General features: G+C 42.9%; 1 protein-coding gene across 1 annotated transcript in view; it reads left to right on the top strand.

Annotated features, from left to right (window-relative positions):
* NEDD9 (neural precursor cell expressed, developmentally down-regulated 9) overlaps positions 1–23,502 on the top strand; it is an 86,788-nt gene extending 63,286 nt beyond the window's left edge. Inside the window, exons 3-7 of the mRNA XM_032223349.1 lie at positions 8,460–8,561; positions 13,655–13,756; positions 16,474–17,667; positions 19,337–19,426; positions 22,482–23,502. Of these exons, the coding sequence (XP_032079240.1) occupies positions 8,460–8,561; positions 13,655–13,756; positions 16,474–17,667; positions 19,337–19,426; positions 22,482–22,991 (1,998 nt within the window). The 3' untranslated portion in view covers positions 22,992–23,502. The remainder of the gene's footprint in view (positions 1–8,459; positions 8,562–13,654; positions 13,757–16,473; positions 17,668–19,336; positions 19,427–22,481) is intronic.
* Positions 23,503–26,834: the final 3,332 nt, after the last annotated feature.

Below are 26,834 nucleotides of genomic sequence, written 5' to 3'. Positions count from 1 at the left end.
AACAAAGTATTAATTAAACATTAAACACAATTAAAACATAAAAATAAACAAAAATATGGGAGAGTGCATTCCAGATCTAACATAGCCGTTTTTTCAGAGTCCTTGTTTCCCTGGGATCCCCAGGCTTGTTGGCAAAATTTTATATATTTTAAAAGATTTTTCTCTTAATGCAGCAAATCTGGATCTATGAATGATGAAGTAGCTCAGTGGTGGGTTTCAAAAATTGTTCGAACCTACTCTGTGGGTGTGGCCTCCTTTGTGGGAGTGGCTTGCCGCCCATGTGACTGGATGGGAGTGGCTTGCCACCCATGTGACCGGATGGGAGTGGCTTGACACCCATGTGACCGGATGGGAGTGGCTTACCACCCATGTGACCGGATATGAAGATGCCGACGACACTTGTCAGAACCACCTTAAATTACCTCACACACAGCACTGGCATGCATAAGAATATGATGTAAACTTGTTTTTTAAAAGGCATCTTTGGTTTGCGTTAAAACAACTTCAACACACGCAATGTTCTGATTGCACCACAAGCGCAGTAGTCATCCTTACCTTTCACAGAGGCACTGAGGTTTATAAATATGAGCATGATAGTGTAGAATAATCATATCCAAGGAACAGTGGTGGGTTTCAAAAAAGTTTGGAGCCTCTTCTGTAGGTGTGGCCTGCTTTCCGGGTCCACTGGTGGAACCTCTTCTAACCGGTTCGATAGATTTGACGAACCGGTTCTACCGAATAGGTGCGAACTGGTAGGAACCCACCTCTGTTAATGACCATCACGATTTGCGAAAGTAATGGGCAGGCACCACATTAAGCTTATGAATTGAGGACTAGTCTTTTTCTCAATCATATTTGGTGTGGCCTGTTCTTAACAAACCCATGCTGATTTCAAGGGATCACCTTGTTCATTTCTAAGCACTCACAAACCGTCTGCTTGATGATCTTTCCCAGGATTTTTTCCAGGTGTTGACGTCAAGCTGACCAGCCTGTAGTTTCCTGAATCACACACACACACCACAGTTTATAAAGATTGGGTTCACACTAGCTCTTTTCCAATCTTCTGGCAGTTCCCCAAGTGCTCCAGAAGCTCTCAAAGAGTTCATTCAATGGTTGTGAGATCATATCTGCCAGCTCCTTCAGAACTCAAGGGTGCAATGAAAATAAATCGGCAAAACAGTCCGAACAACAGAATTTGTCAAAGGTGCATTTTATACTGCAATCCAAAGGCGTGGGAGATAGAAAGCGCTGATTCTCTGGATGCACCATTTTATAAATTATATGAAAAAGGACAAAAAGGCAGTCATTATAACATTAAAGATGCTAATAACTCAAAATACTTTGGCCACCTAATGAGAAGGAAGGGCTCATTGGAGAAGATGGGAAAGATTGAGGGCAAAAGAGAATGATAGATAGAGACACTGAAGCAGTCGGCGTGAGCTTGAATGGACTCCAGAGGATGGTAGAGGACAGGAAGGCCTGGAGGAATGTTCTCCATGGGTTCCCGATGGGTCGGACATGACTTCGTGACTAACAACAACAAAAGCTGCTAATATTTGGTGAGAAAATATTTAACTCCAGTACATAGGGATTAAGAAACTAACAAACAGAAGAACTGCAAACATTATATTCATCAAGAGATGAAAAACTTCACTTGTATTAATGAGTCCTGTAATTTTTTTTGGGGGGGGGGGAATATTACAGATTTGGAGGGTATCTATCAAGTTGATTTACAAAGACATTTAAAATTCCAAGTAGACTAATTTTCATGTGCTTCTAAAAATAAGGCTGCCGATCATTTTGCTGTGGGGTTTTGAATCTTAAAGGGGGCGCGGTGGCTCAGCGGCTAAGATGCTGAGCTTGTCGAACAGAAAGGACGACAATTCGGTGGTTCGAATCCCTAGTGCCACATAACCGAGTGAGCTCCTGTTACTTGTCCCAGCTTCTGCCAACCTAGCGGTTCGAAAGCATGTAAAAATGCAAGTAGAAAAAATAGGAACCACATTTGGTGGGAAGGTAACAGCACTCCATGTGCCTTCGGCATTTAGTCATCACCACTCCACATGACCACAGAAATATCTTTGGACAGCATTAGTTTTTCGGCTTTGAAACAGAGATGAGCACCGCCCCCTAGAGTCGGGACTTACTAGCAGATATTACCTTTACCTTTGAATCTTAAGAATTGTGTGCCAGACAGCATAGAAGTTGTTGATTATTGATTTTTAAAATGTTTGTGATCACCTACCCAAGAGGATGGCTTGAGAATGCAATTCCTCTTCCTGTGGAATTACAAAACCAGTCATAGCAGTAACTGGAAAGAGACAGTTCGTTGTAGTAGTTAAGGAACCAGGGTAGAAAGCAGAAAACCGTAAGTTCTAATCCTGCCTTAGGCATGAAAACACCTGGATGACTTTACGCTAGTGATTCACTCTCAGCCCACAATTTCAAGCCCAGGAGAGAAGCTGGATCAATGAATCAACACATGATTGTTTTTTTTTTTAAAAAAATCATTTTCAATTGATAAATAATTATAGCAGCAAAACTAACAGTCTCCTAAAAAGTATTTACAACACTAACTCTATGGGATAGAGCCTCTCCCAACAGATGATTTGACTATGTGCAAAGATTAACTGAGCCGAGGTGGCGCAGTGGTTAAATGCAGCACTGCAGGCTACTTCAGCTGACTGCAGTTCTGCAGTTCGGCTGTTCAAATCTCACCAGCTCAGGGTTGACTCAGCCTTCCATCCTTCCGAGGTGGGTAAAATGAGGCCCCGGATTGTTGTTGGGGGCAATATGCTGACTCTGTAAACCGCTTAGAGAGGGCTGAAAGCCCTATGAAGCGGTATATAAATCGAACTGCTATTGCTATTAAATGTTCACCCAACTTTGGGCTAACTCCTAGAAGCCCTGCTTCGAGTGAACAGCAAGCCTTTAAGGATAAATACAACGTAGAAAGAGTATCCTTATTTGCAAGTGGTGTGTATTTTCATTTTATTATTCCTAAGAAAATATTAATACCCAGAAATTCATCTGATACAAGTGTCCTTGGCTAGGATTCAGAGGGGCAGATTTCAAAACTGCCACGACTGAGAATGTCTCTTTATGTATTAGCTGCTGAACACTAAACTTGTGTTAGCCCAAAGATTAAAATGTAAGGCTATCCTGAGATGAAGCTTTTCTTTCAAATTATCTTTTAGCCCCCAGAGGACAGTTTGTAACACCACGGGGACTTGTTGGTTATGTAAAAATCATTGCAAACAAAGAGTCTCTGTAAGATCAGAGTTAATACATGTTCTCTCTCACTCTGTTATTTTTAAGCACAAAAAAGCTTTAGTTCCAGAGCAGTGGGTTTTTTTTTAATAAATTAGTAGGTCAGGCAGCTTGTCACGGAGGGATACAGGTAAATCAGTGGTGGTATTCAAATAATTTACCAACCAGTTCTCTGCCCTAATGACCAGCTAGGTAGGTGGGGCTCGGTGGTAAATGTGATCATGTGGGCGTGGCCAAGTCAATGTCACTCAGGTCGATGGGCACTTCGCCTTAGTTGTTACAATGGTAATAAGCGTTAACTGGAGAGGCAGTTTCTGTAAGCAGGGCAATAAAGATTAGACTAGAAACAACACCAGAATGTTTCCTTCCTGCCTTCCTTACAGGAGTAGCCCTGTAAAGTGGGAAAAAAACAAAATATTTCTTCCAACAATCGGTTCTCCGAACTACTTAGAAAGTTACCAACCGGTTCTCCCAAATAGGTGCGAACTGGCTGAATCCCACCACTGCAGGTAATCCTCGATGTACGATCACAATTGGGACCAAAATCTCAGATGTTGAGCCAAGTGATCATGAAGCAAGACATCGAATGATTGCTGTGCCCAACAACCACAATCCCAATGTTCCCGGTTGCAGTCATTAAGCTGTCTCGCGAGTTGTTAAGTGGATGGTCCAACAGTGTTCAACCCCTGAGCAAAGGCATACTCACGTGCAGCCTGTGTTAGGCATCCCAGGACTTCCGTCCCTCATCTGACCCAGAGATGGTATTCAGCAGGTTCTGACCAGTTCTGCAGAACTGGTAGTGGGAATTTTGAGTAGTTTGGAGAACTGGTAAATACCACCTCTGACTGGCCCCACTCCCATCTATTCTCTGCCTCCCGAGTCCCAGCTGATCAGGAGGGAATGGGGATTTTGCAGTAACCTTCCGCTGGAGTGGGGAGGGAATGGAGACTTTACAGTATCCTTCCCCTGCCACACCCACCAAGCCACGCCCACAGAACCAGCAGTAAAAACAATTGAATCCCACCACTGAGATTCTGATCCCATGCTTCTTAATTTTTTGTGAGCCTTCTCCACTCCCTGTTTGAATTTTTGGCTCCTTGTGACCGAATGCTGGCTAGAAGAACTGCCTACCGAATGATTTCTGCTCCTCTCCATATACAGAGGGGGACTCCTCTGGCAAGGTGCAGGAGTGAGCTCAAATTTTTGTATCCTACTGAAGGACTTCAGTTTCCTCGGGAGGCAGTTCTTTTATCCATCCCTTGAGGCAAGAGGAAGCCCTACTAGCAAGAAGCAATCGCTTGCAGTTTTGCAACAAGATTGTAAATGGTAATCACCTGATCACAGTGTACTTGGGAACCAGTCCTAAGTGTGAACAACGGTATTGCCAACCACCCAGATTGTGATCGCACGACCTTGGGAATGGTAATGCAACATTTTGCAATGGCTGTCATAATTCCAGACCATCATTTAATGTACAGTCGTAAGCTGAACACTAACTTGTATTATTTTGCACATCAGTCTTAAGAATAGACCAATTCCAGAATAGCTTGTAGGTTCAAAGGAGTGAAAGAAACTGAAACAGCTTGTGGGCATTTGCGTTTCCTGTGTGTTTGTATACATCAACACATTTGCAGGGTTATAAAGGCATACATGAAACACAAATTCACAGTATGTGGTTGGTTGACTAAATTGATCTACCAGCCAAATGATTTCATGCAGCTAAGCACTTCAAGTGAAGCCCTTGAGATGAAATTTCATCATCTTTAATGGACAGCCTAGCTTTCTGCATTTAGGGTGCAGTACTGCAGGCCACTTCAGCTGACTGTGATCTGCAGTTCAGCGGTTCAAATCTCACCGGCTCAAGGTCGACTCAGCCTTCCATCCTTCCGAGGTGGGTGAAATGAGGACCCAGACTGTGGGGACAAGTTGCTGACTCAATTTGCTAAAAAATCTGTAAACCGCTTAGAGAGCGCTGAAAGCCCTATGAAGAGGTAGATAAGTCTAATAAATAAATAAATAAATTTCAATGGAAAATAAAGGCCTGAGAATATTCATTTATGTGTTCGTCCTCGGGTTACATAACTACCCATGTCACTTCTGTTTAGACTTTTGTTGTGTTTGCATGAACTGTGGACGGGAAAGAAATCTTGCAAGTTTTACGTCAAGTGTTTTGCTTCTAGTACCTGAATAGCAGGGTAGATAGAAACTGTTCTCTAAAGGGCCAACATGCATTTGAGTCTGATGACGACCCGAATCTAAAACAAAACTTCCTTTCTTAGAAAAACCAGCATTCTTGCTACCTGTGTTTCTGAATCAGGTAAAAAGAAAAGCATCTACTTTTATAGTAATGCCTATTGCCCCAAGGCTAGGCATCTGTTTTGGAAAATATATGGAGCTAGATGACATGTTGATACGTCTAATGACAATTTTCTTCTTGCCTGCTTGTTAGATTTATTAAGTCCTTTCCCTTCAGATTTCTCAAGTCCATTTTTGCACCTACGCATGTGGATTTTTTGGGAAACAGGTTGAACAATGTGGATTACCCAAACTTCAGTTAATTGAATGCATTTTTTTTTGGTATCTAGAAGGTTCTGTGTTTAATCCCTGACATTACCAATGGACAGGTCCATACATTTGGTGATGGTGATTACTTTTTCCAGAAGCACTGAAAAGCTGGGTGGAGAATTCGTTTAAACCACTAAAAGATATATTCTTGTAACCAGAATCATTCAAGTGTAAAACGGATTTATTGAAAAGCCATTCTACCTACCATGTTTTCCCCAAAATAAGGCAGGTTCTTATTTTCTTTTGACCCCCAAAATAAGGGTTCCATCACAAATGCGCGAATGACAAAAGCGTGCCTGACTAAACCGCGGTGACAAAACCGCGCCGACAAAACTGTGCTGACGAATGAGCGCTGAAGCGCGCCGACAACAGTGCGCCGACAGAAGCGCGCTGTAACCTAAACCTAACCCTCAACCTTACCTTAACTTAAATCGCGCTTCTGTCGGCGCGCTGTTGTTGGCGCGCTTTTGACATCGCGGTTTTAGCGCCGCGCTTTTGTCGGCGCGCTTTTGACGTTCGGGCTTTTGTCGGGTCACGCAAAATAAGCACTTGGCCTTATTTTCGGGAAGGTCTTGTTATTTATGAGATGCAGGAGGCAGAGAGTGTGGTGCCCTCATGGCTGTTGCTATGTTGCAATATTTTCAGGGGAGGGCTTATTTTAGCACATATGCTCAAAAGCCTGATTGGGCTCATTATCCGGGGAGGTCTTATTTTCAGGGGAAACGGGGGTATCTCAAAAGGGAAGCCATAATATTTAACATAATAATTCAGAAAAACCATCATGCTGTATTTTCACACCAAACTTTGATCTACAACTATACTTAAACAATATTTATTAAATAATTATTTGGCTAGTTTCTCCAACACGGTATACAAATTATGAGTTCGGATATAACCATTTATGGTAAGATAGAATTTGTGAACTAAGAGCAAAGCATGATTCAGTTATGATTATTTTCCAACAATCTTTATTGGCATAGATTTGGATGTCAACTAGACTAAACTGATTTTGATTTGTATAAACTGGTTTACTGTGTGACTACACACTAAAAATAGGTTTATGAATAAATTCTACTTACATTTTCCCCAAACTCAGACATTAAATCTACTGGTTTTTTGCCTTCTATTTGAGGAAACCAAAGCAATTCCTCCTGAATCCTCTTTTGTGAAAATAAGCAGTTCATTTATTATCCATTTTCAAACACATGTTAGTTTTGTCCCTGGATTCATTGTGCAGTATATGTTTATTGTTTATGAAGTATCAGTTTATTCTATAAACGCTATTTATAGATGGCTTTATAATTTTTTAAAGGCAAGCAAAACTAAAAAGTTGCCCTTCATTGACAATTTCGATATAAACCCTTCATTTGTTACCCAAGATTAGTATGAAACTATTGAGGTTTATTTGTTTTAAAACAGAGGCAAAGCAATTAGAAATTGCATTATTTGCTTTTAAAAAATGTATTGCAAATTTGGCATGCCTAGTCCACATTAGAATTTTGGCAGAAAAGGCAGAAGGATTTGACTTCACTATGCATCTAATCCATTTTTCTCTTTCCCACTCCTACACGTAACGTAACTTTCACCTGCTACTTGCAATTGTGGGAGGGCAGTATGGGGAGGATCCGTTCAAATTGTAATCACACTGGCTTTGAATTAAAATCAACCACATTCCAGTTTACCATATCAGATAAATTCAATCTGTGATCATAGTTCAATGTGCCATGTGAACAATATGTCAGCTAGGCTAATTGAGCCTGCTGTGATCAAGTTAACCATAATAGCAATAGCAGTTAGACTTATATACCGCTTCATAGGGCTTTTAGCCCTCTCTAAGCGGTTTACAGAGTCACCAAAATACCAATTGTAAATTGTACCACTATAATCCCAATATTCTGGAAGAAATACTGTTGGGAAAGTCTAATTATAGTACCTAAGGCATTCCTTAGGAAGTCCCTGAAATTCACTCCTTTTCCTCAAAGTCTTTAGGCCTAGTCTCCTGTCTCAGAAACCTCAATTGCGAGGTGGCGCAGTGGTTAGAGTGCAGCACTGCAGGCCACTTCAGCTGACTGCAGTTCAGCAGTTCGGCGGTTCAAATCTCACCGTCTCAAGGTTGACTCAGCCTTCCATCCTTCCGAGGTGGGTAAAATGAGGACCCAGACTGTTGTTGGGGGCAATATGCTGACTCTGTAAACCGCTTAGAGAGGGCTGAAAGCCCTATGAAGCGGTATATAAGTCTAACTGCTATTGCTATTGCTAATTTCCCAGTCTTTTCAGCTACATTGAATTTGATCTGTCAGCTAATTGCTTGTATACAGATTGAGTAGAAAAAGTAAGTAAACAGAGCGATGTCATTTGTTACAAATGATTGAGATGAGCTAAACTACATATCCTAGTTGGGCGTGCATATTTTTTCTATCCAAAATAAGGACGGTTAAGTTTCTCACTAATAAAACCACCACTGTTGTTTATGTTCCCTTTCCCCTCTGAGTTGTTCGCCGCCCTGAGTCCCTCCTGGAGAAGGGCGGCATACAAATAAACCAAATACAAATACAAATACAGATAGAATGCATCCACAAATGCTCACTATTTATACTGTTCTGTACTTCTCTTTTAACTTTTAGGTGGTAACTCCGGTCAGATCAGGACAAGGTTATGTTTACGAGTTTCCTAGCAAATATCAGACGGATACCTACGATATCCCGCCAGTTCGTCCTCTTCAAGGGGTAGGTAGTAATAAAAATGTCATCAGCTCTGAAATTAAGCTGCCACCATGGTCTTGACACTGTAGCTATTCCCTCTGCACATATTTCATTCTCACATTCTAAGTTAAGCATGTGACTTGCTTTCTTTTTAATCACAAGATGAACTTTTTTGCTTTCTAAATAGCCAGAATATTAGGTTCCACCACAAAACCGCGGTCGACTAAAGCACGCTCGACGAAACCGCGTACCTGACGTCATCACAGCGCGACGAAAAAAGCACGCTGTGAGCGCTAAAGCTAAAATTAACCCCTAAACCTAACCCCCCGAAACCTAACCCTAAACCTAACCCTAAACCTAACCCTAAACCTAACCCTTAACCTAACCCTTAACCTAACGCTAAACCTAACCCTAAACCTAACCCTTAACCTAACCCTTAACCTAACGCTAAACCTAACCCTAAACCTAACCCTTAACCTAACCCTTAACCTAACCCTAAACCTAATCCTAAACCTAACCCTTAACCTAACGCTAAACCTAACCCTAAACCTAACCCTAAACCTAACCCTTAACCTAACGCTAAACCTAACCCTTAACCTAACCCTTAACCTAACCCTAAACCTAATCCTAAACCTAACCCTTAACCTAACCCTTAACCTAACCCTAAACCTAATCCTAAACCTAACCCTTAACCTAACCCTTAACCTAACCCTAAACCTAACCCTAAACCTAACCCTTAACCTAACGCTAAACCTAACCCTAAACCTAACCCTAAACCTAACCCTTAACCTAACCCTAAACCTAATCCTAAACCTAACCCTTAACCTAACGCTAAACCTAACGCTAACCCTTAACCTAACCCTAAACCTAACCCTAACGCTTAACCTAACCCTAACCCTTAACCTAACCCTAACCCTAAACCTAACCCTTACCTTAACGTGAATCGGCTTGCTTTCAAAGCGCTTTTTAAAGCGCCCTTTTTTCTCCGCGGTCGCTGTTGTCGCGCTGCTGATGACGTCAGCGACGCGCTTTAATCGGGCGTGCTTTAGTGGACCGCGGTTTTGTCGTGCCACGGAATATTTTACAAATACACTGAAAGTTGGGAAGCAGAAATGAAGAAAATCCACCTCTTTGGTTAAGAGAGACAGTTAATTCATCATGAAAAATATGAGAAGGCCGTAAATATTCTCCGTTGTATAGGGGGGGTTTTCTCTCAAAATGCCGAACCCATTTTTTTTTGGCGTGAACATTTACAATAAATAGAGCCGATATTAGTGCAACATCAAATCACTACAGTAAAACTATGGCTTGAGAGAACACTTGTAGGTACAAATCTACATTTGTGTTGTTTTCACAATGGTGTCCTTTGCAGTTATATCTTGATTTAATAGATAAACTCATTTTAACAGAAGCTTGTCAGACATTAGACAGATGTTAGAACGATTAATCAGTGGAACAACTTGCCTCCAGAAGTTGTGAATGCTCCAACACTGGGAGTTTTTAAGAAGATTTTGGATAACCATTTGTCTGAAGTGGTGTAGGGGTTCCTGCCTAAGCAGCGGGTTGGACTAGAAGACCTCCAAGGTCCCTACCAACTCTTTTATTCTATGATTAGTCTGTTGAAAAGGGGTTGAATGCAAACCAAGTATTCGTCCATTACATTCAAAATCACTGGCATCTATTAAATTCAGGTTTTACTTTAAAAGGAAGTACTTATCTGAGAACCAGTCTTTAGCAATGGCAGTTAGACTTATATACCGCTTCATAGGGCTTTCAGCCCTCTCTAAGCGGTTTACAGAGTCAGCATATTGCCCCCAACAATCCGGGTCCTCATTTCACCCACCTCGGGAGGATGGAAGGCTGAGTCAACCTTGAGCCGGTGAGATTTGAACAGCCGAACTGCTGAACTGCAGTCAGCTGAAGTAGCCTGCAGTGCTGCACTTTAACCACTGCGCCACCTCGGCTCTTTATTTTTTAAAATTTCTCTGTGTTAAATGCCTTCTGGGCTAACTAAACTGAGTTTCATTTTATTTATGACTGCATAACTACAATGAGATTTGGGTGAGCCCTGATGGAATCTGGGGGTCTACTTCATTGAAATAAACATATTCCAGTGGGACTGAAACAGCAGTCAGGGATAAGGGAACAAGCTACGAAAATAAAATATGAAATACCCACGGATTGCTGTCATGGTGAAGAGACCTCCATTACCTGTCCCAACTTCTGCCAACCTAGCAGTTCGAAAGCACGTAAAAAATGCAAGTAGAGAAATAGAAAACACCTTTGGTGGGAAGGTAACAGCGTTCCATGCGCCTTTGGCGTTTAATCATGCTGGCCACATGACCACGGAGACGTCTTCGCACAGCGCTGGCTCTTCGGCTTTGAAACGGAGATGAGCACCGCCCCCTAGAGTCAGTAATGACTAGCACATATGTGTAAGGGGAACCTTTACCTTTTAAAGAGGCCTCAGAGAGTTCAGACCTACGGTACCATTCTTTCCCTTAAGGATTCGATAGTTTCCGACTTTATTAGTACTGCAATCCCCAAAACATTAAATTGGTTCTGTTTTGGCATTATTGGAACTTTTCTTTCAGGAATAAGTCACACACACACACACACACACACATACACAACCTTATAAAATCTTTCTAGCTCCACATCTAATATGTAGTGGAGAATATCTTTGCTGGCCTTGGTGCAACAGAGTGTGGAGTGTTCTTGCACCTCATAAAAATTGTTGGGGATTAGACATCAATGTGAGGATTAAGCATGGGTTACCCTTAGCAGCTGCACTCGTATTTCAGTAAAGATGACAGCAAGGGGGTGTGGGGGCTGAGATAAATCACAAGAATTAATTCTTCAGAAGGATCAAGGTCTCTCTCTTTGTTTTTGTTTTGTTTTTAATTTGGGGGGGGATCATCCTGAGCCCTGACTGCATATACGGCTTAAATGTCTCTCTCTACCTAGTTCTTTCTTCTTGACAAGACATCACTATCAAATGATTTGGACCGAAAAATAATTGACTTATTAAAGGCCTTTCACAGTGTTTTATAGGGTGAAAAAGGATCTTAACTCTGCCTTTTTTATCTTCTGTAGCTGAGAACCACTGTGTACATTATGTTTTTTAAGGGTTTCTTTCTCTTTCTGTTAAGATCTGAGGTGGGGGAACAATATGTTGATGTTGATGTTGATTTTATTTATATGCCGCCCTTTTCCCCCGAAGGGGACTCAGGGCGGCTCACAACTCAACCAGGAAAGGGGGATACAAACAAGAATTTAAAACGACATAAACAACAATGCATAATTAAAACACAACAGTCATACCAATTCGAGACGGGGGCAACAGCTCTTTAGCCCCAGGCCTGTCGGAACAGCCAGGTTTTAAGGGCTTTGCGGAAGGCCTGGAGGGTGGTGAGGGTTCGAATCTCCACGGGGAGTTCGTTCCAGAGGGTCGGAGCAGCCACAGAGAAGGCTCTCCTCCGGGTAGTCGCCAGTTGACACTGACCGGCGGATAGAATTCGGAGGAGGCCTAATCTGTGGGATCTAATCGGTCTAGTGGAGGTAATTGGCAGCAGGCGGTCTCTCAAGTACCCAGGTCAATATATATAGCATATTATGCTTCTTCCTGTACTGGTATTGTCCCTTATCTTTGGTCATAAAAAATAAACTGATAAAAAATAAACTGATCAGAGAGCCAGGATTGGCTACAGCTCCCTGCTGAGCTCTCCAAGAAGCCTTAAATGATTGGTTGACTTCATTCTGTTCTTTCCTCCCCACTCCCACTCCTTGGAAGAAACCCCAGCACTTCCAAGTCTTGATGGCAGTTAATCCCCTCTGATAATCAAAAGGGGACTTTCCACTCATCTGCTTCTGGTGTGTTTCTTTAAAAACATCAGAGGCAGAAAATCTTCCAGCAATAGAGCACTGCCAAGATATTTTGGGGTAAACAACAAACAAATAGCAATAGCAATAGCAGTTAGACTTATATACCGCTTCATAGGGCTTTCAGCCCTCTCTAAGCGGTTTACAGAGTCAGCATCTGTACTGCTGACTCTGTAACAACAATCCGGGTCCTCATTTTACCCACCTCGGAAGGATGGAAGGCTGAGTCAACCCTGAGCCGGTGAGATTTGAACAGCCGAACTGCAGAACTAACAGTCAGCTGAAGTAGCCTGCAGTGCTGCATTTAACCACTGCGCCACCTCGGCTCTTATATTCTACACACAGACAGACACAAATACACACACACACACACATTCCTCTATTTTATGTGCAGAAGTGAACTGGACTTTAGTCCTAGGGAAGCCAAGATACTCTTAGACCATCCAAGAGATGTCACCTCATTTGAAGGGGCATCAAGCAGTGTCTTCCTGTGGGTGATCGAGGAGATTCAGGAGGAATTCTCAAAAGCCATTTCTGCTTTCCAACTTTGTTCTGTGAGCACTTTCCTCAGGGTGCCTAATCCTTAGGGCAGTGGTGGGATTCAGCCAGTTCGCAGCTATTCGGGAGAACCGGTTGGTAACTTTCTAAGCAGTTCAGAGAACCGGTTGTTGGAAGAAATCTTTTGTTTTTTTCCCACTTTACAGGGCTAACCCTGTAAGGAAGGCAGGAAGGAAACATTCTGGTGTTGTTTCTAGCCTAATTTTTATTGCCCTGCTTACAGAAACTGCCTCTCTGGTTAACCCTTATGATATTGTAACAACTAAGGTGAGTGCCCATCGACCTGAGTGACGTTGAGTTGGCCATGCCCACATGATCACATGACCACCGAGCCCCGCCTACCCAGCTGGTCATTAGGGCAGAGAACTGGTTGGTAAATTATTTGAATCCCACCACTGCCTTAGGGCTAACCCTGAAACGAACCCCTTGGCTCATGAACCAAAGCAGTTTTTCAAAAGTTCATGGAAGGGGGAATGGGGTGATTGAGAGACCATAAACAAATTTTGTTTATTGTCAGGAGATATTGGACAGACATTCACAGCTATTGGCTGGAGCAGCTTTAGTTATCCTACCGCGAGATGCCATTTGCCAAGGAATCAATTAAGAGAGCCCAGACAGATTTCATCAAGGCCGAAGATGTTTTTTTCTTTTGCGTAATGCATTGTTTCTCTGCTTAGATCTATGATGTCCCCCCTGGATCAGTTAAAAGTCCTCCACAAGGAGCTCAAATGAGTGATATGAAATCTCAAGGGATCTACGACGTTCCTCCCACTAAAGGGGTAAGTTTATTGAAGTTCCATTTAGAGCAAACATGTAATTTCATGCTGGATTGAAGACGTGTTTAAACAAAAAGTATATTTTGCATTGAAGAGAAGACGGGAAGAAATAGCAGAGTGCTTTGAACTCCGGGCCTGTTAACATTCCCCTCAAGCTTTATAGCCCATTTATTTTTTGTTTGGTTTATTTTTTATAACTGTTATAAAAGGTATACTGCCGAGCATAATTATTATCCTCATGTAAGATATTCTTGTAATTAGTGTTGTTGTTTTTTTTAAAAAAATCTGTACACATGCAACGGGCTGATTGTATCTTTGTGCTTATCTAAGGGGAGTTCAAAAACTATGAAGAAGATATAGTCTTTTGTGAGGCTCTGTCAGCACAAATCTCTGTGTAAGGTTAATATCAGGGTGCACATCGGTTGTGCAGTCAGTTTGTCTGGACTTCACTTCTGTGACACACTGACTGGATTCACACATCATGTGGACCAGGGGTGGGTTTCAACCGGTCCGCGGCGGTCTGCGCTGAAGGGCCCACCCGCCCGTCCTCGCTCCTTACCGGTCTTTAAAGGCTTCTGCGCTTCCACGCAGGCGCGTGGTACATACAGCACCTGCGCGATTCTCCGCGAGCAGCTGGAGCATTGCACAGGCGCTAAGACGCATGCGTGAACTGCGTGTGTGCACGAGGATTAGCAACCCATCACTGATGTAGACTCTTCATATTGCTCCTTTGGTGTAGCGTGTGGCATCAGTCCAGTTGGTTTGGTGAGGGCCCTTCCACATGCGCCAGTCAAGGAAAGAGGCAGGCCTTGGCTGTCCCGCCAACTTCTAAGGCAGTGGTAAAATTCATTGTTTTTACTACCGGTTCTGTGGGCGTGGCTTGGTGGACGTGGCAAGGGAAGGATACTGCAAAATCTTCCTTCCCACCCCATTCCAGGGGGAAGGATACTGCAAAATCCCCATTTCCTCCCCACTCAGCCAGAGGTAGCATTTGCCGGTTTTCCGAACTACTCAAAATTTCCGCTACCGGTTCTCCAGAACCTGTCCAAACCTGCTGAATTTCACCCCTGTTGTTAGGGCTACTGCAGTCTCTGCACATCATGTCAGTTAACATTAAAATTTGATCCATGGTTTTGCTGCTCCAGAAAAATAACACAACTAAAATAAATTTACTAGTTTTTCTCTCTGATAGGTTTTCACTGTCAGGAATATTTTCCTCATCCCGGTCCTTGGATTTTTTTTTTCTTCTCCTCCTCCTAGATTGAGCATTGAAGGACATTGTTCCTCCATTGTTGCTGATCTGAAGTAATTTTGCTATATTGCTAGGGAAGAGATTTAAACGCACACACACTTAGATACACAGCAACAAAAGAGCAAGGGAAAGGACAGGGCACTGAGTATCTTGAGGGAGTTCTCAACAGCTACACCGTGGAAAGGTGAGGATTCTCAAGGGGTACCACACAGCAGCCTGCAAAGAATGTTGATGGTTTAGTGGTCAGGTGGAATGGGTTTAGTCAGTGACTATTAGGCTGACACTTAAACTGGCTCAATTTGTAATAGTCTTTATGCAGAGCATGTCTTAGTATCCTTGAAGTGTAAGTAGTAGTCAGTGTAGAGCCGAGGTGGTGCAGTGGTTAGAGTGCAGCACTGCAGGCTACTTCAGCTGACTGCAGTTCGGCTGTTCAAATCTCACCGGCTCAGGGTTGACTCAGCCTTCCATCCTTCCGAGGTGGGTAAAATGAGGACCCGGATTGTTGTTGGGGGCGATATGCTGACTCTGTAAACTGCTTAGAGAGGGCTGAAAGCCCTATGAAGCGGTATATAAGTCTAACTGCTATTGCTATTGCTTTTGCTATTGTATCCTTGTAAGTGTAAGTAGGTTGTCATTTTTTGTGCCAGATATCCACTGTACAAGATTTGATGTTTGTTGAGCTCTTCTCTTTGAGTTTGACAGATTGCAATTCAGAAACATGTCTCCAACTGCTCATATATTTCATAATGTTCAGGTTAACTGCGCTGTAGGAAAACCATCTCAAATCATTGCTTTCCGGGCCAATATCAACTTTCCCTGGCCACTTTCAAACAATTACATTATTTTTCTGGGATTTGACCATATTCAGTCAGAAATAGCTCTTCCATCTAGTAACTCTGCTTATGGTCCATGTAAATGGTAATCATATATGCATTTGATAATTTAATGTCGCGGAGAGTCGTGGTGGCACAGTGGTTAGAATGCAGTATTGCAGGCTAATTCTGCTGACTGCCAGCAGTTCGATCCTGACCAGCTCAAGATTGACTCAGCCATCCATCCTTCTGAGGTCAGTAAAACAAGGACCCAGATTGTTATGGACAATATGCTCTGTAAACCGCTTAGAGATGACTGTAAAGCGTGACCCAACAAATGCGCGCACGACAAAACCGCAGCAAGAAAACGGCAAGTTTGAAATCGCACCCACAACAGCGCGCCGACAAAAACGTGATTAGGTTAAGGTAAGGTTAGGGTTAGGGTTAGGATTATTACCTTGTTTTCGCATTGTTTGTTGGCGCCCTGTTGTAGGCGCAATTTCAAACTTGCTGTTTTCTCGCCGCGGTTTTGTCGGCGTGCTTTTGTCGTGCGCGCATTTGTCGGTGAACCGCTGTAAAGCACTATGAAGCGCTATGGTAAGTGCTATTGCTACTTCTTTTAGCCTAATAACTTAAGTTTGCCTGTTGTGTTCCAGATCTGTACCAATCCCTCTTCCTCATTCAGAAATGATATGGATGCTAGAGAAGGAATCCCTGATTTGGCTGCTGGCGTAAAGCATGAAGCGAGCTCAGAAGGTGTATATGACGTCCCTCCTTCCACAGCCAAGGCAGCCATCTCTTCTGAACTGACACCACTCCAACAAGGGCTCTATGATGTTCCAGTGAGCCACCAAACTCACTTTGTTGGACAGCAAATAGTTCCCCAGGCAGATATTTATGACACCCCTCGGGGAATTCCCTTTCCTGGACAGCATCTAGCATTCGGTGAAAGTCTGAATCCAGATGGAAAAGAAGGAATATATGACGTCCCTCCACAGGTCACACAGGACATTAAAAGGCTACAGGATGTCACCGATGGGATAAACCGGCTGTCTTTTTCAAGCACAGGGAGCACCCGGAGCAACATGTCCACTTCTTCCACAACATCGAAGGAATCTTCTTTGTCAGCTAGTCCTTCTCACGACAGAAGAATCGTTCTGGATCCCGACTCGGCCATCGAGAGACTCTATTGGAATCAGAACACAGTGGAAAACGCTGTCTCCAGTTTGATGGCCTTCATCCATCCCGACTGGCGGTCGTACGAGAACATGGAGAAACACATCAACAAGATACATACCGCGGTTGACAAAGTGGAGCAGTCCCTGGTCGACTACCTCCATTTCGCCAAGGGGGCCACCGCCAACGCTTCCTACCTGCCGGAACTTAGCCTCTACAATAAAATGAGGAGGGAGCTGCAGAGGCTGGAAGATTCCTACCAGATTTTGACCCAGACTAGCCATGACCTCAGTAATTGCAGCTGGTCCTTGAATGTCCTAGCAGTCAACAAGCCTCAGAATAAGTGTGATGACCTGGATCGTTTTGTCATGGTGGCAAGGACGATCCCAGATGATGCCAAGCAGCTGACCACCAGCGTCAGTGTCAACGCTGAGGTGCTCTTCAAACAAGGACCTTGCAGCTCCTCCATAAAAAACGCACCTGAGGGCATGAACCCTGCTGCTGATTATGTGTATGATAACCCTCAGGCTCTAACGTTGCACCCTGGAGATAAAAACCAGGACCACTGCACTTCTCTATCACCGCTCCTTTCTAAAAACCAGCCTTACCAATGCAACAGCAATAATAGCTTAGAGAAGAGCTGGATGGATGATTATGATTATGTGCACTTACAGGTGAGTCCCACCTACCTTTTCTAGAGGTGTCAGCCAGAGCAGGGGTCTCCAACCTTGGCAACGTTAAGACTGGCGGACGTCAACTCCCAGAATTCCCCCGACAGCTTTGCTGGCTGGGGAATTCTGGGAGTTGAAGTCCGCTAGGCTTAACATTGCCAAGGTTGGAGAGACCCCTGATCCAGAGGCTTCTGGGATGTTTATAAGATGCTGCCCTTCTTTGTTGTTGCTATACTTTTACCCATAGCGGATAATATCCATCTTCTAACTGTCCTTTCAAACTATGCCTGAAGTGGTCATAGACACACCCATTAGAAATGAACTTCCCAAGTCAGTTGCTTTTCACTTAATTTTCCTTGTTTCAATCATGAATGCCCCAAACCTGATTAATGGGTGAGGAACGAAAGTGTCTTTTCTATATTGAGATACATGATAGTTCAGGATATTTTAACCCTGATTAAATAACAGTTAAACAGGACCTTGAAGTTCTTCTAGTCCAACCCCCTGCTCAGGTAGGAGATCTTATACCATTTCAGATAAATGTCCAATCTCTTCTTAAAAACTTCCAATGTTCGAGCATTCACAACTTCTGGAGGCAAGTTGTTCCACTGATTAATTGTCAGGAAATTTCTCCTTAGTTCTAGGTTGCTTCTGTCCTTGGTTAGTTTCCATCCTTTCCTTCTTGTCCCGCCTTCAGGAGTTTTGGAGAATAGCTTGACTCCCTCTTCTTTATGGCAACTCCTTAGAGATTGTAACTTCTCTAAGATCTGTGTTATGGATCCGCCATCTCTTTCATTTTCTAGCCAGTGAGTAATTATTGTCTTTCCCTACTCCATTCTCCCTACTTGTTCAGCAGAGAATAGAAATTGTCTACCAGTTGGGTTGTGGGTTCCAGAGATATGTCCTAACTAGCCACTCTCATGTCAAAATGTTATTAAGCAGTATAAAATGCAGCTGGACCATCATCAGGTCAATAGAAATAAAAATGAAAAAGCTCCATCCGTATGACAGAATGCACAAAACCCTTTAGTGCCTCCCCTGCCATTTCGCAGGTTCCACCACAAAACCGCATTCGACTAAAGGGCGCTCGACGAAATCACGTAGCTGACGTCATCACAGCGTGACAACAGCGCGGAGAAAAAAGCACGCTGTAAACGCTAAACCTAAAATTAACCCCTAAACCTAACCCCCCTAAACCTAATCCTAAACCTAACCCTAAACCTAACCCTTAACCTGACCCTAAACCTAACCCTAAACCTAACCCTAAACCTAACCCTAACCCTTAACCTAACCCTAAACCTAAGCCTTACCTTAACTTGAATCGGCTTGCTTTCAAAGCGCTATTTAAACCGCCCTTCTTTCTCCGCGCTCGCTGTTGTCGCCCTGTTGATGACATCAGCGATGCCGTTTAATCGGGCGCGCTTTAGTCGAGCGCGGTTTTGTCGTGCCACGCATTTTGCAGGCTGTGCAACTCCTGTTTGTTAAGATCCTATCCAGACTATAAGTTCTCATTGTTCTCATTTACTTTTTCCTCACTACTAATTAAAAACCCAAGGGTAAACACAATAAAATACCTGCTGTTTAAACAAACTAGTTAACTGCCCTGTGAAGAGGTGTTCGTTTGTGTGATGGGATATATTCTTTTTTTGTATCCCAATTTTCTTCTGATTAGGGGAAGGAGGAGTTTGAAAGGCAACAGAAGGAGTTGCTGGAAAAAGAAAACATCGTTAAGCAGAACAAGACACAGCTTGAGCATCACCAGGTAAAAATCTCTACAGGTAGCACAAAAACAATCAGGAAGGCAAAATATAAAGACAAGGATTCTGGGAGGGAGAAATGTTGTCCTAAAAACATTTGCATCAACGGAGGCTTTAAAAAAAACAACTTGTGTTGCCCAGTGTCGGTTAGACGGTGAGTGAGATAGTTGGCAAATAAGGTTAGTAAATATCATCATCATCATCATCACAGTCATCAAAACCCGAGTGTACAATTTATTGATATTGCTCTACTAGGAAACGCCAGAGTCGAAGTAAAAGAACTAGAAAAGAATCATGAAATATTGCAACATGGCCATCAAAATTACCCGATTATGGATGAAACACGTGACAGTGATACCCATTGTCTTTGGGACACTTGGCACCATGTCTAAGAATTTTACACAGTACATCAAGAAATTGCAGCTTCCTGCAACACACAAGAACTGCAAAAAACTGCCCTATTTGGAACATCATGCATTTTAGGAAGATGCTTGGTCGATATCTAGGATGCTGGCAGCAACCCGTATCAACCATCAGTGCCAGTTAATATCTGTGATACATTTTTGAATGTTCAGTTGACTGAGTTTCATGTTTAACGAATAAAGTATATAATGATGGTAATGATGATGATGATGTAATAGAAAGTAACATATCCAACTATATATTTACTTACTAAGCAGTGGTGGGTTTCAAAAATTGTTCAAACCTACTCTGTGGGTGTGGCCTCCTTTGTGGGAGTGGCTTCCCGGCCATGTGTTCTCTCTCTCTCTCTCTCTCTCTCTCTCTCTCTCTCTCTCTCTCTCTCTCTCTCTCTCTCCTTCCTTTTGTCTCTCTGTCCCTTTTTCCTTTTTTTCTTTCATCTCTCACTTTTTCTTTTTTCTTTTTTTTCTCTATTTCTTTCTTCCTTTCTTTCTCTTTGTCTTTCTCTGTGTGTGTGAATCTGTGTGTGTGTCAGTGGTGGGTTTCAAAAAAATTTGGAACCTCTTCTGTAGGTGTGGCCTGCTTTCTGGGTCCACTGGTGGAACCTCTTCTAACCAGTTCGGTAGATTTGACAAACCAGTTCTACCGAACTGGTGCGAACTGGTAGGAACCAACCTCTGTTACTAAGAGATGAAGTATAAGTACATTACTATAATTCCTGGCTATATTTTTCTCTGCTTCATAATAGAATTCATACACATGGAGTAGGAAGAGTCCAAGTCTTCTACCCATTCCTACAAGGAACCATGTTTGAAAAAAAATTGTGAATGAATTTGTGAGTGGAGAAAAAAACAGTTTTTTAAAGCCTCCATTGATTGCAAGTGATGATCATCTCCAGAACACTATAAGCTATAAGGAGTTCAAATAATCAGTTTACTCCATGACTCCTCACTCACAGTAGCTCTGTGTCATTTTTTCCCAAATGCCACCCAAGAGTTGATGCCTGTTGGTGTTTCTCCAGTTTTCTCTGGATGATTGGGGAGCACCCATTGGGGATGTCCATGGAGATTCTCAGCCATCCAAGTCATGGTTGTGCTTTTTCAAAGGCGCTTTTTCAAGAGGCAACTGGACTTTCTAGTTTTTCTTTGAAAACATTTCACTTCTCATCCAAGAAATTCCTTCAGCACTGACTGGATGGTGGGGAATGGAAGGATTTATATTCCTTGCAGACAGCTGGTCATTTGGAGAATGCTTCCATTCCCCACCATCCAGCCAGAGCTGAAGAAGCTTCTTGGGTGAGAAGCAAAACATCTTCAAATAAAAAAAACAGAAAGCCAGTTGCTTCTTGAAAAAGAACCTTTGGGGCACTCATTGGAGATTGATGGGGAGTGTTGGTTCCCGTGGCGACGGAACCATGAAACAAGATGAGAATCCAATGGCAGGACAACACACGGATAAACAACTCTGTAATCCGTGACGTTCTGCCTTTGGCCTTCACAATGCAACGGTCACTGCCTTGTGGACGTTGACATTTACGAAGATTAAGTCCAAGTAAGTCCATTGGAGATTGTTTGTTTTTTAAGTCATCACAATCATGATGAATTTAGATTATTGTTGCTCATTGATACATCCATAAATCTATGTTCCTTGTGTATGACAGTCTAGAGCAGGGTTAGTCAACCTTTTTATACCTACCGCCCACTTTTGTATCTCTGTTAGTAGTAAAATTTTCTAACCGCCCACCGGTTCCACAGTAATGGTGATTTATAAAGTAGGGAAGTAACTTTATAAAATTTATAAAGCGGAGTTACAGCAAACCCCTACCGCCCACCATGAAAGCTGGAACGCCCACTAGTGGGTGGTAGGGACCAGGTTGACTACCACTGTTCTAGAGACTTGTAACACAAAGATCATAATAATCATCAATTGAGAAACGTTTTATACTTTTTCTCATCTTGTTTGTTTTGTTTGTTTGTTTTATTAGTTTTGTATGCCGCCCACTCCCGAAGGACTCCGGGCAGCTTACAATAAAAAGGGGAAGGGGATAAATAAGACAACAACAATTTAAAATACAACAGCATTCATAGTTACAGTGGGGCTGGATACTTCAACAGCCCCCGGCCTGCCGGAACAGCCAGGACTTAGTGGCTTTACGGAAGGCCGGGAGGGTAGTAAGGGTCCGGATTTCCACGGGGAGCTCGTTCCAGAGGGCCGGAGCTGCAACAGAGAAGGCTCTCCCCCGGGGGGTCGCCAGCCGACATTGGCTGGCAGATGGAATCCGGAGAAGGCCAAGCCTGTGCGATCGAATCGGTCTTTGGGAGGTAATTGGCAGGAGGCGGTCTCTCAGGTACCCAGGTCCACTGCCATGTAGGGCTTTATAAGTAACGACTAGCACCTTGAAGCGTGTCCGGAGCCCAATGGCCAGCCAGTGCAGCTCGTGGAGGATAGGTGTAACGTGGGTGTACCTAGGTGCACCCACAATCGCTCGCGCGGCTGCGTTCTGGACTAACTGAAGTCTTCGAACACTCTTCAAGGGCAGCCCCATGTAGAGCGCAACATCTTGGGATTCTCCACTGTAAAAGTAAGGGTGCTAAGCACTGATAGAACTACATGGTGTTGACTTTCCTATTTGCCTTTCAGTTGAATCAGTTCCAGCGATTAGAACAAGAAATCACCAAGCCAGTGGAAAATGACATCTCAAAGTGGAAGTCACCTCAAAGTCTTCACCCAACAAAGAACTTGGTAGCCACTCAAGAGAGGCAGCTTCTTTTGTTTTATTCAGAACAATGTGAAACTCATTTCAACTCTCTCCTGAACGCCATCGATGCCTTCTTCAGCTGCATCAGTGCTGCGCAGCCCCCAAGGATCTTCGTGGCTCATAGCAAGTTTGTCATCTTAAGTGCTCATAAACTGGTCTTCATTGGGGATACCCTGACTAGGCAGTTGACAACTCAGGAAATGCGCAACAGCATCATGAATTCCAGCAACCAGCTGTGTGACTTGCTGAAAAGCATTGTTATGTCAACCAAGGTGGCCGCCTTGAATTATCCTAGCACATCCACTTTGCAAGATATGGTGGACCGCGTGACAGACCTTTCCCATTATGCACAGTTGTTTAAGTGTTCTTTGGTTCACATGGCATCTTACTGAGATATACAAAGATGGACTCAGACCAACAAAGGAACTGGAACGTGTCTTCTATAATATGTACAGATTTTAAAACTTGGATCATGTAATTTTTTTTTTCTGTAAATGTTTTTATATGGAAATTTTTAAATTCATTTTATGGATTAGGAATGACAAAAATTTTCAGCAGTCTAAATTTATTGGTTTTGATATACATTTATAAATATTAAATGCATTCTCATATATGTATATGTGGGGACAATTCATAGAATCTATTATGTCTGCACCTTAACAAAAGCATCCATCAGTTGTATAATGTATATATAGGGGCTTAATTTTAGTATACCCATTAACCTACATTTCCCTTTTGGGGTCTACAATGTATATTTTATTTTAGCTTAATTATGTCATGTAGACAATGTTGTAAAGGCTATGGCAACTCTTAAAATATTGTTTTACGTCCAAAGGAAAGATGCCAACAAACCCTATCTGGAATAATTGTTAGTAAATAAACTATACCTCCTTTAAACACTAATGCTCTGCAAATTTTATTTGGAAATGAAAGCATGTATATTTCCACGCATTTCATTTCAGAATGACTGTCTTAATTTTATCTTAGATTCTGCCGCCCAGAGTCCTTCGGGATTGGGCGGCATACAAATTCATTAAATCTTGAATCTTGCAGACTGCCGTTTTGAAAGATATAAATTGTACACTTCACAAGAGTAAGGGCCAGTAATTTGGACCTCAAAAATTGAGGTTTCCTTTGGATGAAAGCGAAGGCACACCAAAATGCTAATCCTTTCTTGTCATAGTTCTTCCAATTTTCAGCCATCCAGAACTGGTTACTTACAAAAATACCGGTTCCCCTTTTGTGAAGATCTGATAATGTTCAGAGTCAGAATTCACCCTGAGTTGAGTTCAAGCAACCAGATAATACAGGGTGAAAAGAATAGTAAGTGATGCTTGAAAGGTCAGATGATGGATCTATAAACCACAGTCGGCGATTAGATATCTTTCTCTTCCAGAAAGATAATAGATATGATTCAGTTGAAGAGTGCTTGATCTTTGGCATCTGCACTTACTAACTGTGAGGTTGAGAAATGGGAAAAAAAAAACTACTGTTAAACACCGTGGGGCACAGCTTCCATCAAGTGGTTACCCCTGAGTCTGATAGAACATTCTCTAATTGTGCAAGCAAGGCAAACTTATACCACACACTGGTGGATACGGCACAAATTGCAGGCTGAGTTATTTTCTATGGGTAACAAGGGGAAAAAAATCAATACGAGTCTTGTTAAGTATTTACAGTTGATTAACATTTATACATTTCTCAATTTCTTACAAGATGGCTTACAGGTGCTTCATCAATGTTCCACATTAATGGTGCTACAACACAGGGGTATCAAACTCGCGTTGTCACGGTGTCATCACATGATGTAGCGGGACTTTTTCCCCCTTCGCTAAACCAGGTGTGGGCACGGCCAGCGCATGACGTATCTGGCCTGTGGGCCACGAGTTTTGACAGCCCTGCGAGATCACAACCACCTCCTGTTTCAGAGTTTTTCCCTTTAACAGTAACAATTGCTGCCACGCGGTTGAGTTCGGGCAACTTTTAACCGTGACCCGTCAAAATCGCGCTGGACTAAGCCGCGCCCGATTAAACCGCGTCGCTGACGTCATCAACAGGGCGACAACAGCCAGCGCGGAGAAAGAAGGGCGCTTTAAATAGCTCTTTGAAAGCAAGCCGATTCAACTTAAGGTAAGGGTTAGGTTTAGGGTTAGCTTTAGGGTTAGCTTTAGGGTTAGGTTAAGGGTTAGGGTTAGGGTTAGGTTTAGGGTTAGGTTAAGGGTTAGGGTTAGGGTTAGGTTAAGGGTTAGGTTTAGGATTAGGTTTAGGGGGGTTAGGTTTAGGTTTAGGGGTTAATTTTAGGTTTAGGGTTTACAGCGTGCTTCTGTCTCCATGCTGTTGTCGCCCTGTTGATGACGTCAGCGACGCGGTTTAGTCGGGCGCGGTTTAGTCGAGCGCGGTTTTCTGGTGGAACCCTTTTAACTCTGCAGCAGCAAGGATTAAAGGGCCAGTGTGCCAGCAATGTTCAGTCATGATTGAAAGTTCAATGGCGTTTCTGTCTCTGTTGCTCTGTGATCATTTGCGCTAAGCTAACTCTTGCACGCTGCTTATGCAGCAGGTTGCTGCCAACTAAATATTACCTACAACCTTGTGATCAGTTGTCAACTTAAATAAACTACAGGTCTTTTCTGCACACAACAGCATGGTTTTTTTTGTAGTCTGAGTCTTTGTAGTCAGTATATTTATTTGTCAGATAATGCTTTACATTACAACCCAATCTATATGCCTGTTGACTCGCATCTAGTGGTTGCCAGTTGCAGTCAAGAGATTCCTGCTGTTCTCTTTCATACTAATTTCTACAACTGGTACCCTTGATCTAAGGCTGGTCAACAAAGCATGGTGAGGAGTTCTTTTCATTGCTGCTTTCCAGTTATTTACACATCACTCTTTGTAAGAATTACAATTGTTATTTGTTTCGAGCTTGTTAGGTCAGAACCCCAACATCTTACATAGGTTACTGTTGTGGCCCAGCAGGAGCCGTTGGAGCTGCCACCAGACTCCGACAGCGAGGGGCCCTATGAGTCAGCTCTGGAGGATGTGGAGGACAGGGTTCCGACTCCGAGCAGGGTACAGAGAGGATGGTTGGCCACCAGGAGGCGCCTAAGCCTTGGACCAGTGGGGAGGAGACAAGGGAGAGTGATCAGGACGCCAACAGTGAGTTGTTCCTGGATGCCCGGCACTGAAGAGCTAATAGGTGTCAGGAACAGTTGCGCAGTTATAGCAGGTAATTGCACTCAGCTGGTGGTCATTAGGCTCCTCTCCAGACTATAAAAAGGACTGCTTGTGCACACGCCCTTTTTGCAGAAGTCAACGCATTAACTAATGTTTGATGAACAGTATTGTGAGCTTGGCAGGCTGGATAGCTGCCAGGGCTTATCTGCGCTGTATTGCTGCCCCAGCTTATCTGTGCCGGTTTGCTGCCAAGGACCTGTCTGTCTATGAATAAATTCCATAAAGTATCTTTGGCTTGGAGTGTTTTGGTGTGGGACGAGGGGGGTCAGAACAGTTACTCATGTTATCTCCCTAACAACCTAGTGGGGTAGGTTGAACTGAAAAAATCTTACTGGTCCATTTAGTCAACACTATATATAAACAGGCAGCAAACCCCACAGACTTAAGATGTGTGCCGTAGTTGTGCAGTGCTTAGAATGCAGCATTGCAGGTTAATTCTGCCGACTGCCAGTAGTTCCATCATCACCGGCGCAAGGTTGACTCAGCCTTCCATCCTTCCGAGGTTGGTAAAATGAGGCGACGGATAGTTGGGGCCACTATGCTGACTCTGTAAACCGCTTAGCAAGAGCAGTAAAATACCATCAAGCGGTATGCAAAAGTGCTACCGCTATTGCTAAGATGTTACCTAGTTGAGTGATGCGACAGAGAGCACCAAGACCTTTTCACCCAATTAAATTGCTTGGCTGGGAATTGACAACTTTTGAGAAAAGGACAATTTTGTTCATTTATTAAATTTGTTTGCTGCCTATCTCACCCAAAGGTGACTTGGGCAGCTTACAATGTTAGAAAAAAATGAAACAATACAGAAACATGTATATAATAAGAATAAAACACTATAAAAATACAGATTAACAATAGATAACAGTAAAGTAAAATAAACATACTCATTCATTCGTTCATTCAAATTTATTAGCCATTTACTGCATTGTATAAGTTCCAGCTGTATCTATTCAGAGCCACCCCAAATAGCTGAACGGAGAACTTGTAATGTGTAATCGCCGTTA

Source organism: Thamnophis elegans, chromosome 8 (genome assembly GCF_009769535.1).
Source record: "Thamnophis elegans isolate rThaEle1 chromosome 8, rThaEle1.pri, whole genome shotgun sequence".
In the NCBI taxonomy this organism is placed as follows: Eukaryota; Metazoa; Chordata; class Lepidosauria; order Squamata; family Colubridae; genus Thamnophis; species Thamnophis elegans.
The sequence above is the reverse complement of the archived record's forward strand: the minus strand, read 5'-3'. Positions and strand labels throughout refer to the sequence as shown.